We start from the raw sequence: 15,552 nt of genomic DNA on the forward strand, positions 1-15,552 counted from the left end.
TTCATATCAAAATCTAATTCCAAATCATTTGAACCGTTCGGCATTTTCGGACACTTGGGTGATATGCTACCCATATTTACAATATCCAAGGGACAATCTTCAATTGCCGATATGAGACGCTGTGGCGGTATATAGAATTGAGAGAGAGCCTCACGTACTAAACGATCACTCTCATCTTCGCTACGTTGACGTTTACGTGAAGATATAGCTTTCTCTAGCTGTTCGGCACCTTGTGTTATCTCCGGATCAATTAAAGGCATCGGTGAATTAATTGCGCTCAATTCACGATCTAATATCTCTAAATCGTTATCGATATTACTTGAGCACAGTTGTCGTTTACGTATCGAGCTTGTTGCGTTTGTTGTTATTGTTGTTGATATTGTTGTTCCTGTTGTTGTTGATGTTATTGTTGTCGCTGTTAACGTATTCGCTAAAGAGGCAGATGTAGATGAATGGCTATCGCAGGAGGAATTCTCATTAATTATTATATTCATATTACAATGATTTGATTGTAAAACATTGCTGTCACTGCAGTGGTCGATCGATTTCATGCTATTGATAGAATTTTGATGCGCTAGATGTTCACCGTGCGCCATCGATTTATTCGCCGTCAACTGATGATGATTATTATTATCAATGCCACAGCTATTATAAGGATTAAAGATATTATCACGAGCCGTTTCCGGTTTCGATTCGGATCTGCAATTGAAAAGAACGAAAGAAAGAAAGAAAAAATATGTGTAAGTTTTTCTTACTTAAAAAAGATATAAAAGGTAAAGAAAAAGATATTTTTTTTTTTGGAAATTCATTTCAATTCATTTGAAAATTTTTTTAAAATTATTTCAAAGACAAAATCCCGTTTTTAAAATCGTTTAAAGAATTACAAGGGAATATTCCATATAGTCTATAAATTATTAATTTATTTATTTATTTATATATATATATGTATTTTTTTTAATAATCTCATCTGTTAACAGTTAAGTGAAGATCAGCTATAGTAAAGATGATCTCAATCTTAGCGATGAAAGTGGAACGTAATGTTTTTCAAAAAGATAGAGAAGAAACTTAATGATTCCTTTATGTTCTGGTATAGCTCTGGTATAATTTCATATTGAAAACGATTTGATTTAAGATGAAAGCATTTAATTAAGTAAACTCTTAATAAATACTGTTTTATTTATTAAATTAAATGGAATGTAATAAAAACCATTTAAAGCAAATGTCATTATGATGATGTCAATAACAAAAGGATAAGGATGAACATAATGAACTCAACTATCTCAGCCTTATTTCTATTCTTCTTTTGTGTACGGCTACTACCTATTTAGATAATAGTTACAAAACTTGATATTAATCAACTGCGCACATATGCATACACCTATATATATATATATATATATATGTACATACATATTCACCTAATGGTGATGGTAAGGCACATGAGCTTTATACAAAAAAAAAAAAAAAATATATATATATATATATACACTTTGCAGCTCATTTCTATACTAAATACTAACGGATAGATTAATTTTGTTATTGCGTTGATAACTTGAAGATATTATTATTGTTATTATTTGTCTTTTTAAATTGATTCAGTTTTTACCTAAGAACATAGAACGAATATTAACAAAAATACATTTTAGAAAATATATCGATATAGAGGATTGACGAAAGCTTATCCGATTCATATAGACATTGTGAGGAACGAAAGTCGTCTCTCGTTTTCCCTTCACAGGCTCTTCGTCTCTGATGGCAAGATGCTAGAATAAGTTAGGCTAAGAGAGTTAGAATGGCAGTAAAAAGAAATTAGACTAATTAGCTTAAGCAGAGTTCAGTAGGTCCGACTACTAAAGTAAGTAACTCAAGAGACTTGGAGTAAGGACAATTTAGAAGAATCTGAGGATAATTAATTTTAAGCTGAAGTAGCGAAGTTTTTTAGTCTACGAGGACAAGAAGTTAAGGACGGGTCGATCGCGCAGTGCGCGAGAGTGTCAACTTGCGGTTAGAAAGAAATTGATCTTTGATATAAAATTGAAAATTGAATATGTAAATGTAATACACTGTTTGAAGAAATAAAAATCTTATATGAATTTAAATCGAGAAGAGCCAAGTCTTTAAAAAAGGAAAAGCAAACCCAAACGAAATAGTGAAATGTTTTGTGTTAACAGGTTAATGAGCAAAAAATAGCCCCCACACAATATTTAAGTATTATTATTAATATTATTTTAATTAATTTTGGGCCAGAAAAATAAATTCCAAATCTAAAGTCTTAAAGCATTAGCCATCTATGGCTACTGGCTTTATTGAATGGCTGACCCCATTTTGAGACTTGAATCCACGGCCATTGAGTTGTTAGTCGTAATCACTTGCCTATTCGATTACGCCGCCAGGATATATTTCAGCAATTAATCATAAATGCATAAATTTTATTATTAAAGAGTTAAGAGAAAGCGAGAGAAAGAGAAAGAGATAACAACAAAAATAATTTGAAATCTTTAAAAAGAAAATTTTATGTTCTGCGCTAAATAATTGTGGAATGGAGATAAAAATAAAACTAGGAAAAGGAATTTTCAATAAAAACGCTGGGTGCCACGAAAATTCGTATAAAACTTATCTCCCATAATTTCCTTTCCTTCTCTATCCATATAGTGTTTTTGTGGTAATGGGTGAGAGGGTGATTTATGTTTGTCAGCAACAGCAAAACTAAAGCTTTAAGTAAGAAGACAAAAGAAGAGGAGTCTTGCATAAAAAAAAGATATATATATATATATATATATATATATAATACAACATAAAAGTAGAAATAAAACGAATGAAAACGAGTACAACAACAAATACAATAAAATAAAATATGGCACAAAATCGCACTTGTCTGCTTACATGAATATGAACATGTACATAATTCAAACGATGTTAAACTATACATATAGGTATGCATGCATGCATGCATGCATACATGCATGTAATAGTAAACGAAGGTTGCTGCTATGGACATATAAACATACCTATAGCGTACATATAAATTGTACGATATAAAACTAACATACGCCACGTACATAAAAGTGATAAGTTGTAGTAAAAATTTATGATTTTTATATATAATGTTCAACGATGTATATGTATATGCATATGTACTTACTTATATTTACTTTGCTATGTACATAACTACAAACTATTCTCTATTATAAATAAGTGATAAGACAATAGTGTTGTAGGCAATATATAGTGCGCACACATAAACATATATATATATATATATATATATATATATACATAAATATTATATACAATATTAATAAGTATATCACAGAAGATTTCGAATTAAAGTTAAAATTATAATAATAAGAGAAAAAATGAGTAATAATTTCTGAACACTTGCTACAAATCATCACTTTTTTTTTTTTTTTTTTTTTAAAGAAAACATTTTCTTTTCATTTTTATTTTGAATAAAAATGTAATAAGTTTTAAATGTTTTTATTAATTTATTTTTTTTCATATTTTTATTATTATTGTATATTGTTCGGAAAAGTGATTTCGTTTTATTGCAACAGAGGGATTATTAATTCTGTCTTTTCGCAGCCAACTTCACGCTTAACACGCATTGTCATTTTTGCATTTATGGAAAAAGAGGAGTTTTGTTTAACTTTGGGCAATAGCATGGTTTGATCACCTATTATTTAATGGAAAGCCGAAAGTAGTATTTTCTTATTGAACAATGCAAAAAAATTCTCTTGCAGGAATAAAAAAATTTGTTGAACGAAGAGATATAGATATAGAGAAAAAAATGCAAATGCCGAAATAGTTTTGCAAAATTTCCTATGTTCAAGTTGATGACATCAAAATAAAGGCATTAATCAATTCAGGCTTTCGAATAGCAACTGAATGAAATCGACTTTGATCGTTCGTTCATCTTTGTAAGAAAATATTATTTAATGAAGAAAAAAAAAAAAAAACAAAATCACCTTCCGAACAATCCAATACTTATAAGTAAGTACGAAGCTTATCATTTCTTCTTCTTCTCTTTCTTTCTCTCTTTCTCTCTCTGTAAATCTCTCTTTGCTTGATTTTATCTTTATGATTAGTAGAAAGAGAGAAAGTGAAATTAATCATGCGTAGGCTTGAATTGAATATCGTAACAACAAATATAGAATAATTTTCACTTATCAGCAAAACAAAATTGTACTAAAAACTAAATTTCTATGCACACCCATCTATCTGCCGTTATGCAGTTGGCAGTTGGAGTTTTCACGATTTTTGTATGTAAATGAAAATTATTTGCTCATCGCTCTTTTTAATAGCACAGTAGCGATAAATTTTATTTATTTAGAAGTCAGAAGTATTCACGAAGGATGAACGAGGGATATATTCAATCTATGAAAACGTTTGCAGCGCGCAATAGACAGCTTCATTAAGTTCACATTCTTGATCAGCATCAATTTTTGAATCGATTTAAGTATGCGCCGTTTGTCCGTCTGTCCGTCGGTCCGTTTATGTACTGTCTATTGTAAACATTCTCTGGGTCGCGAAAAATTTTGTTTTTCAAAAGGAATGAAAAATTGTTAAAATTGAATAAATTTCCAAAAGTTTAAACGTAAAATCTATGGTTGATACTTTAGTATTCCTACAAAATGGGAAATCGCCTATTCCCGTATTATAATATATCAAAATTTCAGTTTTTTTTTTTTTTTTTTTTTTTCCTGCAATACATTTATAACGCACAGTAACAAGCTTTAAAAGATCGCCTAATGTAATTAAATTCTTGATCAATTTTAAATTCGGGATGCGCCTGCTCATTTGCCCAACTGTACGGTATTTATGGTAGACTATCTATGGCGAAGAATTTGAAGATGATCTAAACTGGCCGAAAGGTACGCCTACAACATCTACCCGTCTATGCAACAAAATCTGTGAACATTTTTGTTCTCCCGGCTGTTTTACTTGTTACTCATAAAATAAAACACATACATCATATAAATAATAATAATAAAAAAAGAAAAAAAAAAAAAAAAAAAAAAAATAGAAAAAGTCAGCTGCACCCATCAAATATTATAGAGTATGTGAAAATTTAGTTCTATTCCTTTTCTTTTTCGATCGGTAATAGGTATAAAAGATTCGGCCACGAACGAATATAATTTTTTGTACATCTTTTCATTTATATACATATACGTTTACAAGTATTATGCTTCTTCTTTTTCTTACCTTTTTTGCCTTCATACCCAAGAGGTTTAGGGACAATGTGTTTTTGGTTGTTAACAAAAATATTATAGAAAAAAAACATACGAAAGATTTAAAGTTATTTTTAAATCGTATTTCGTCATCCGATCGATTTTATCATCAAACTGTTCTATAGTAAATGGACTCGGTGACTTAACTTGCATTCGCGTCATACAACATTCTTGGTATCAGTTTGTAGCGAATCTATTAAATTTAATAGATCGGGCCCTTGTAAGACTGCTCTCTAGATGCGTAGAGAACGAAATACTGATGCGCTAATGAAAGGGGAAAAATTAATGGCATAAATTAAGTTTAAAGTATTAAAGTGCCGTAGGGCGGCAGATCAAGCTCCGTAGCTATAGTGAGTGCATTTGCATTTGTTCGCTAAAGTCCATAATACTTACTTATAAAGCGGAAGAAAAAATGAAGAAAAAATATAGCGCAAGTGGGGTAATTTTTATCATTTTTATATGTGAACACCGTAAGATCCTCCATAGAATAAACAATGATATTTTTATCGTTATAAGTAATGAGGTACAAAAAATTACAATTTATTTGATTTTTCAAAACAGAGATATTCTCTCAATTTGCAGAGTGCGATAAAGTACGGTCTGATTTTGACACCGACCTGTGCGTATGCACTTCCAATGTGTTTGCCAAATTTGAGATCGACATTTTAGCTTTGCTAGCTAAATGAATAATTATCGCACACATTACATTAGATCGTCTCGTTTTCGAAATTTTTCCGAAAGTTCGGGGTTTTCGTCGAAAAGTTTCGTTAAAATTTGAAATATTGCTTCAGTTCCTCTATCTTTGTTTCCTATACGTATTATATTAGTAAAATGATTTTAAAGGTCACATAGTATGTGAAATAAGAGAAATCTAAATTTTTTTATTTTTTTTATTATTATTATTATTATTATTATATGACCAATCGCACGTAGCAGTCACTGTAACTTCGCACGTGTTGAGATTTGAATCTGCGGACACAGACTTGGTTAGTCTGTCAGGATTGTTACCCGCTCGGCTATTCAATTCGATTATTTTTTGTCTATATATAGTAAAATTTACAAGGTAGTTTTAAGGAGTCAATGACAATCAAGATATTAAGCCTAATAGCATATAAAGGTGTTATAAATATCAATATTGCGTATATGGGGATTTTTCTCAGTTTTCATAAACGACATAATCGACAGGTGAAGAGAACAAGAAGTGATTTTTTAATGATGTGTTAAACTCCGAAAGGAATGCTATTCGTCGAGCAACGCTATAGATAATCGCGAATAATTAGATGAGAATATATGTAAGCGGCTATTGATATTATTATCATATAATATGGTGAAATTTTTATTACCTCTAGGACTAATTGCGTTTGTTCATACGTACAGAATTTTAATCAGAACTTTTTCTTTATTAAAAGTGGAATGGAATAAATCTTGTGAGAAATTCATGTCGATTATGATTCCTCGTATTGTGAAGGGCTGCATGCTTACGAAAATGTTATTTGATAAATGAACGTAATTAATAAAAAAAAAAAAAAAAAATTAAGAATAATAAAAATAAAAATAAATAAATAAATTATGAAATTTAATGCGAAAATATTTCACGGTATTTGGTGATGATGATGATCATAATAATGAGTGATTTGAATGAGTGTACAATGTATATTATATATGCAATATATATATATATATATATATATTGCGCAATATTTGTCAAAATTAAAATCAACATCAACAAGTAAACATAAAGATAAATCTCTTGTTTGTCAGTATACAAGAACAATAATAATAATAATAATAATAATAATAATAATAACAAAAACAACAACAGCAATAATAACAATAATAGCGCTAAACGTCAACAATATTAACCCCCTAAGTTTTTTCTATTCCGCTTTGTGAAGGGTTTAAAATACATACACAAGTAATCTAAGGCATGTACGTATGAATTGACACTTGAGCGCTTGTTTTTACGTTTTGAAAAATAGAAAACAAAAGTAGATAATTTACGCACTAGCTTTGTAAAACAAATCTATTTTGTTTAGTGTGCTTAAAAAAAAAATAAAAATACATAAATAAATAAATAAATAAAAAATAACAACAATAATAACAAGAAGAACCATAACAACAACCGACCTCTTTCATTTATTTATTTAATTTTTGCGATTTTTTAACAAAAACAACAACAATAACAACAATAATAATAATAAAAAAAAAATATAAAAAAACAACAACAACAATAATAGCAATGAAAAATAGAAACAAGTCACAAAAAATAAAAATAAACATAAAAAGCATAAAAAACAAAAACAACATAAAACGAAAAAAGCAAGTCAACCACAAACTAAAACTACAAGCTTTAAATGATTTTATATTTCGTTTTTGTTGGTGCTGTTGTTATATTCGTGCTTTGGTTCATAGAGAGAGAGCAATACAGTACATGTGCATGCACATCCCTGAACACACAAGTTTTCCATAGAGATGTGCAAACATATATATATATATATATATATATACACAAATTTACTCCCGTCTCTTCGTTTCGCTTTTTCTACTTTCTCGTTGAACCAGCTATTATGTTGTCGTGTGTCAGTTAAACGAGCAAGCAGTCAGGCATAACCGCAGCAAACTGACTGACAAACGGCTGGTCTATCAGTCAGTCAGTCAGTCAGTCAGTCAGTCAGTCAGTCAGTCAGCCAGTCAGTGAGTCAGTTACACTTTAATATAAAGTGTGATAAACAAAGCGTCAGTTGGAGACAAGGAAAGAGGGAGAGAGTATAGCTTCTTCTTTATTTATTTTTTATTTTTTAGTTTTTGTTACAATCGTTGTTGTATGTAATGTAAAGTGCTGCTATTTTTCTTTTCAATTTTTTTTTTTTTTTTTTTTACTTTGCTTTGCTTTGCTTTGCGTTGCTTTGCTTTTTTACACAGAATTCACAGTTTGTGTTTTGTTGGTCGATCGGGTTCGGGGTTGTTTGGCTTCCCATGTTGAAATTTATGTTGTGAATACACACTCGCTTCCCCCGTTTCCTCGCTAACTCATTCTCATTGTCTCTGTCTCTCTCTATCTCTCTCTCTCTCTCTCTTTTGCTCTCTCTCTTTTTTTAATTCCACGTTGTTTTTATCATTCATGTATAAGTTGAATTGTTAGGCCCCCCCACAGCAACATTTGTAGTCATCATCAACATCATATCCAGTGTTATTTGTTCCGTTCAATATTCACATGCCCGTATAATGCAAACGACGACACAGGTTATGGCAGAAGTGAAGAGTATCGTACTTTGTAACATATATACATATATAAATTTTATTTTTATTTTATTTATTTATTTATTTTTTTTATTTAAAGCCCGTTTAATACAAAGTTTATGGTATGGCGCGAGCGGAAGAGAGAGAAAGAGAGAGAGAGAGAGAGAGAGAGAGAGAGAGAGAGAGAGAGAGAGAATGCGAGAGTTATGAAGATACATTTATAGGTAGTCGATGAGGTGGAGGAGGAGAAGGAAAAGTAGAAGTGGGGTTGCGGGTCGGGGGGAGGGGGAGGCGCTGGCTGGCGAGAAAAGGAGAATGAATGTGTGCACTTATGTTTGTGGCTTTGTTACGTTGCGTTTCACCATCATCATGATAATAATGAATTTGTATGATTTTCATTTTTGTGTGGTGAGGAATTTATTTACTCAAGCAGGTTAAATATGGTTTTTGTGTCTATGATTTTATCATGTTGTTGGTTATTGGTTGATGCTGTTATTGTAATTGTTAATTTAAAATTCATTTTAACATTTATTGGCACTGTAGGCATTGCCCCCCCCCCCCCCCCCACTCACCACCTATTTTTCCCTTACACATAACAATAAATGCATTGCAGATAGCGTCCGTAAAAAACAAGCAGGTAAAAAACAATAAATAAATCCAAATAACATATTTTTTAATAAAGATGCTCAGGTCCATATTGAAAAGTATTTAGAAATAAGAACAACAACGATAATCGTTCCAAGACAAATTTTAAATATTCGCCCCCTAAGTTATTTTCTTTGACGTTATGAAGTGTAACCCCCAAAGGATTGATTGCTATTATATAAACGAAATTATAAACTAAGCATTCTCCCATGTCGCTTACATGTCGGTTATGGAAAATAGTCAAAACCAATTATCCAGCATTTATGTAGAGTGTTCGTCGAAAAGATTTACTACTTTTGATGAGCAAGCAGGCAGGCAAGCAGGCAGGCAGACATATGTGCCGCACGCCTATCAATTGTGTTGTGTAAAAAGCTCTCTGGCACCAAGTGTATGTTAAATTGATGCAAATGTAAATCTTTATGCGATATTTCCCACAACGTTGCTGGCCCAGTTAATGACACACACAATACAGAATTTTAGTAGGTAGATTAACTTCGAACCCCGAACAATTTAGTGATAAACATATGATTTCGCAAAGTTTTTAAGCTAAATGCAAATCTTCCCTTTTCTTTTCTTTTTTTTTTTTTTTTTTTTGCTTTATTAATCTATGTTTTGGGTTTTGTTTGGCTTATGAAGGTAATACATATCTCGTAATTGCTAGCAATTGTAAGCATTTGATTAAGTCGCCATCTTAACGTATTTGCATAAATTGATGTTTTAATGGACGGTGCAGTGCGCTATCATTGCTGGCAGTGCTATTATTGACTTTTTTTTTTTTTTTGCTTCTAACCAGAACAAGTAGAGCCTCTTGCTATTTAACTATTTTTTGGATATCATTTTTAGAAATAAATGTGAAACACAATACGGCCAACAAAATAAATGAGCTTCGAAAAGTGTCGTCTTTCTGCCTTATCTCCGCATGTGTATTATAGATATATTTACATTAGATATCTGTTAAAAATTGTGTTAATAATATGAAATTATCTTCTTTTTTTTTTTTATAGTGTATGGACATCACTTATTGTATAAGGGTATGCAATACCTAGAAGGACTTGAGATAGACCCATTTTTTTATTATACCGATCTAATCTAGCTTGCTCGCCGTCTGTCCGCTCGTACAAGCTTTTTTTTATATATTGGCTATATTTTTTTTTTTCGCCCAAGGAAGAAAGCTATTGAAGATCATTAGAATCGGACCACATTCTCGGCCGCTTGTCGTACATTACTTTATTTTAAAAACTCTTTATATCGATGATCAATGTATTAAGCGAAATGGTGTAAGGTATTTAATGGCCGTGGGCCGTGTCTTAGTATAGTGTTTTTACTTGTGATTATAATTAAAAATAAGTTATAAAACAGATCTTCATATATATATATATATATATATATATAAAGAGATCCTATAGTTGAACAAGATATATTATTAATCACCCTACATCGTTTAGCCTAATAAAATTTTTCACCTAATTTTGTCTCATTGTCAAGCAAAAGTTTATTTACATGGCAGTGGGTCTAAAACGTGAAGCCACGTAGCCTACAGAAAGATTGTTATACTTGTTTTTAAGCTTCTTTAAATTTCTTAGCATTTGCTAAACAAGCTAAGCATATATTTGTACCGGCATTTTCAATTTTCCAACTATCATCAATATATGTGAATTTTTCCACAAGTAACAAAAACGGACGGCAAGATAAGACAAGACAATGATGTAAAACATTTAAGAAAAGTTAATACGTTTCTTATTAAAAAAGTTTTATTCTAATCTTTTTTTTTAAATTGGTTGATTTATAAAACGTTTATAAATTATATTAACGAATATTTTTCCCTTTTATTAACGAAAAGTTTCTCATCCTTCCTATATTTTCTTTTGTTTTTGTTTTTTGACACATATATATATATATATATATATATATATATATACCACAGCTTATCAGCCTTTTTTTGTATTTTGTTGTCATTTGCCATAAGTGAATTGTAATTTGAGGTCAATTGAAATTTTTTTCTATATTAACAAAACGTAAAACTAAAATTTATACGAATACATGCATGCATTCACTACTCCGCCAAGTATGCGTGCATGTTCAATAGGGAAAAGGGTATTTTTTTTTGTACCAAATACAAAAAATAGTGGTAGTAGTAGTAGTAGTAGTAGTAGTAGTAGTAGTAGTAGTAGTAGTAGTAGTAGCAGCAGCAGCAGTAGCATAAAGTAGTAAAAATTTCCTTTCTGATAGGTTGAGCGTATATTTAAATGAGTAAATGAGAATATCAACAGACAAAAGAGAGAAACGGGGAGAGAGAGCGAGAGGAAGATTCTAACAGACAGTAAGAGTTGCAAACAAAACAAACAAAAAAAAAAAAACAAAAAAAAGAAAAAGAAGAAAGTTATGAAACAAAGCAATAGTAAAGGAAAAGTGCGCCTTGTATGATTTAATTCACCCACCAACCACCATCACTCATACATACACGTACACACTTATAATCGTACCCTGTAGGACAAGAGTGAGTGACTTAATGATGAATTCACACAAATGTATTTGGTGTGCGTGTATAATGCTTCTTTATTCACATGTTTAAAAAGAGGCCTCCCATGTACTTTGTAAATAGGCATGAGTGTAGTATTTGTGTAAATGTATGTGTGTAAATAGAATAATTCATTGTTTTGCATCTATTAAATATAGTGTTTGGATGGGTGTTGCTTACGTTGATATGCTGTTATTGTTATTATCATTAACGTGTGCAAGTTTGAGGTTACAAATGCACACGCACATATACATGCACAGAAGCACATACATACAAACGCATAATTATATAATGTTGCGCTGTATTATTGAAAAGACTTACTTATGCAAATACAAGAGAAGTGTTTTTTTTTTTTTTGTTTTGTGTTATTTGTGGTGCTTCGTAGTCAAGAAGCTATTGCAAAACACAAAAACAAAATAAAACAAAAAAATAGATTAATTTTTTCATTGCGGAAAAAAAAAAAAAAATTTAATTAGTGCTTATAGTTATTGTTTAATTAGAATTAAAATATATTTCTTGAAAAAAAAAAAAAAAAAAAAAAAATTCAAAATTAAAAAATTTTTTTACTAAGCCATTTTCCTGTTATCGTGTATGGGGGTGTTTTCTCGATGTGTATGTGTGCATGTGATAACTATTTTTATATTATTACTGCATACTTTGCGGAGGTTTCAATTCTTCAAGGAATATGATATGCATTCAAAGGTGGGTGGTGCTTGTCTTTGCACAAGCTCCAACGCACGCACGCACACAAACATTATACATGCATTCAATGCTGCAATATTTTGATAAGACACAAAATGTCAAATGTAAATGAGTGCATGTACGTGTGTGTGTATAGATGTGGGTGTACGCTAGCTGCTGTAACGTATGTGTGCGTGGGCATTATTTCCTTATAGATTTTATTATTTTGCGTGTTTAAGATTGAAAGGGTAAGAAAAGCGTAAAGTTCAACACATTTCAACACTTTATTAAACTCGTCTTCTTCAATAGTAAGAATTATAAGAACAGTATTTTTTTTTTTTTTAAGATTTTCATTATAAAATTTAAATATGAAAAGGAAAATTCCTTTATTTTTTTCGCTCAATTAATTGAATTACTTTTCTTTTCGTTTCGTTTCGTTTCGTTTCTTTTTTTTTTTCGTTTTTTTCTTTTATATGAAAAGCAATTTGTTTGAAGTCTTAATTACAGTTAATGGCAACTCTATGCTAGTCTTACAATAAATATTCACTTACAAAGCTATGAAATTATTGTAAGAAACGCAAACAAACAGTCGAAGAAATTCAAAAGAAAGTAAAGAGCATGTAAGTTAAACGTGCGCGTCGTCGTCGTCGTCATCCTCGTCCTCGTCCTCGTCGTTGTTGTATGCATGCATGCAAGCGCAACGAAAAACAGAAATGAACTTTTAAAGCAACAGAAGTTGTCGGGCAATTTAAAAACAGAAAAAAATAGTTGCAAACAAAAATACAAGCAAATGGAAACAGATATGGGATTTGTAAACGTATGTAGAGAATATACGTATGAACCGTACAAATATTTGTATATCAAAAAGTGAAGCACTTGTTAGTTGAAATAACATCAAATTATATGAACATATTCGATAAATTATATGGATTTGCTTCGCATTAAAGGAAAGAATTTTTATTTTTTTTTTTTTTTGTTTTTCGTTACTTGAAATAATTAAGAAATTTATTTTAAAGATATTAAACTGTGCTGGTCATTTCTGGAAAGCTTCGAGTTTTTTTTACCATAAATGTTTCATTTAAAATAGTAGCAATGCTTTGAGGGAGGTCGTCCATGTATGCGTAAATTAGGTCCGATCCGATATGAGATCTTTTCCTCAACTTTTTCCGACTTTTCGTCTTTTTTATATTCTTTTTTTTTGACCAATCAAGAATGGTTTTTGATGCTATAATATAGAATTTCGGATTAATTTTTATACCCATTGGGGTTATATTTAATTGGACAAAACGTTTCCAACACACAGAAACTCATGAAGTATATACATATTTGTTCTTGATTCGCATCAAATTTTGATTCAATTTAGTTATGTCCGTCTGTCCGTCTATGTAATATCTGTAGTAATCATAATCCTTTCCCGGTATAAATCTTAAGATATTGGCTCTAAAGAAACCGAAGGAAATTTGACACACAGTTTGAACGAAGGATACATCGACCGTACCACATCAAGCTACTTTGGACAGGCTTGGGCAATTTGTTGAAACCGCTCTCATATAACCATTCTCATGAAAACTGAATTTAAGATGGTAAAAAGAGTCTAAATTTGAATATTTCAGGGCGAGAATTGAGTCATAATATTAAATTGGCAAACAAATCAATCTTTCCGAATTTTGATCTGTTTTTTAAAAGATTTTAAACCTTTATATACCAAAAAGGCCTAATTGTTAATATTTCATGATAAAAATTTGTCCACGCAAGTAATTTGACATAAAAATTAAGTGGACCAAACTTGAACCACATGGGTATATGTCTTGGGCACTATTCCATATACGATTTCTTATGTATAGTAGTAAATCGATCAGAAAAAGGTTTTATTTTTAATAAATTATGATGAAAAATTGGTTTATAATAGCAAAGGAATTTAGATTACGTAAGTCTATTATTTAGATCCTAGCTTATATATATATATATATATATGGGGATTATCACGTAAAGCAAGCCCTTTCAAGGAGAGAAAGTCAAATTTTTTTAGTTTCCTATGACTGAAAATGAAAAATAATAAAATAAATAATAAAAGTAAATTAAATTTACTAAATTTTGATCACTTCCAATATGCGGGCTTTCATGGAAACTATGTCTTGTATGTATGAAAATAATATGTAATTGTTGATGTATTTTTGCGACAACAAGCGAATAACTGCACTAGGCGACGTGATGTAGGGTATTTAAAGATCGGCCTTGGCCGAGTATAATGTTCCCATGTTATATATATCACTGCTTCAAGATCGTTTATTACAAATTTGCTTCAGAGACATTTATTTCTTTTATATATCTTTAATTATTAAAATTACAATGATCGGCAGCAAATTTCTAAAATATAATAAAATATATCAAAAAAATTTCTCCATATTTTTCAAAAATTTTTCTTTTAATTTTGCAAATAATTAATTGTATCACATAAAATAAAATTTATACATATTTAAATACACAAAAACATAATCATAATTTATAACTTATTAACAGCGATCATAATTCCCATATGTCGTTATTAAAAAGAAAATGAACCAAATATTGTGCATTATAAGAGTATTTTGTTGTTTAGACTCGCTACACATGCAAATATATATATATATATATATATATATATATATATATATGTGCGTGCGTGTAAACATAGACAGACAAGTACGCATTAAAGCGCCGGTTATTTGCATATTTAACGCTCTATCAACATCAGAAACTCTTTATATAATATGCAGGCGTTTAGTAAACAATCAGACAAACAAACAAACAAACCAACAAACCAACAAACCAACCAACCAACCAACCAACCATTCAACGAACGAAACGAACGAAAGATTGCAAACACAAATAAACTGACAGACTAACATAACCACAAGAAGGAAAAAGAGAGAGAGGGAGAGAGAGAGACAGAGAGAGAGAGAGAGAGAGAGAGAGAAAGAAAAAAGAAGGAGAAGATGAAGAAGAAGAAATGTACGTACATAAGTAAATAATTATATGTATGTGTGTACGTATGTGTATGTTTTCATACATATTCACTCACTTTATGACAGCCTGGCAGGCAGACTGTTATTATTGTATGTTGTCTGAAATACGTGTATGCAAGCAAGTATGTTTATTTATAAGCCAACATGTTACCAATCAAGGTTGTAAGCCAACCAACGAACCAACAATTTCAACTCAACAAGAAATACAATAATATAACAACGACAATAACCACGC

At 30.5% G+C, this 15,552-nt stretch overlaps 1 protein-coding gene across 1 annotated transcript in view; it reads right to left on the reverse strand.

The window, feature by feature from the left end:
• The window catches only part of LOC119644566, a 30,903-nt gene that overhangs the window by 412 nt on the left and 14,939 nt on the right, over positions 1-15,552 (reverse strand). The window contains exon 2 of the mRNA XM_038044159.1: positions 1-699. This exon is cut by the window's left edge and continues 412 nt beyond it. Within this exon, the coding sequence (XP_037900087.1) occupies positions 1-699 (699 nt within the window). The remainder of the gene's footprint in view (positions 700-15,552) is intronic.

This window comes from Glossina fuscipes, unplaced genomic scaffold (genome assembly GCF_014805625.2).
Source record: "Glossina fuscipes isolate IAEA_lab_2018 unplaced genomic scaffold, Yale_Gfus_2 0, whole genome shotgun sequence".
Taxonomy (NCBI): Eukaryota; Metazoa; Arthropoda; class Insecta; order Diptera; family Glossinidae; genus Glossina; species Glossina fuscipes.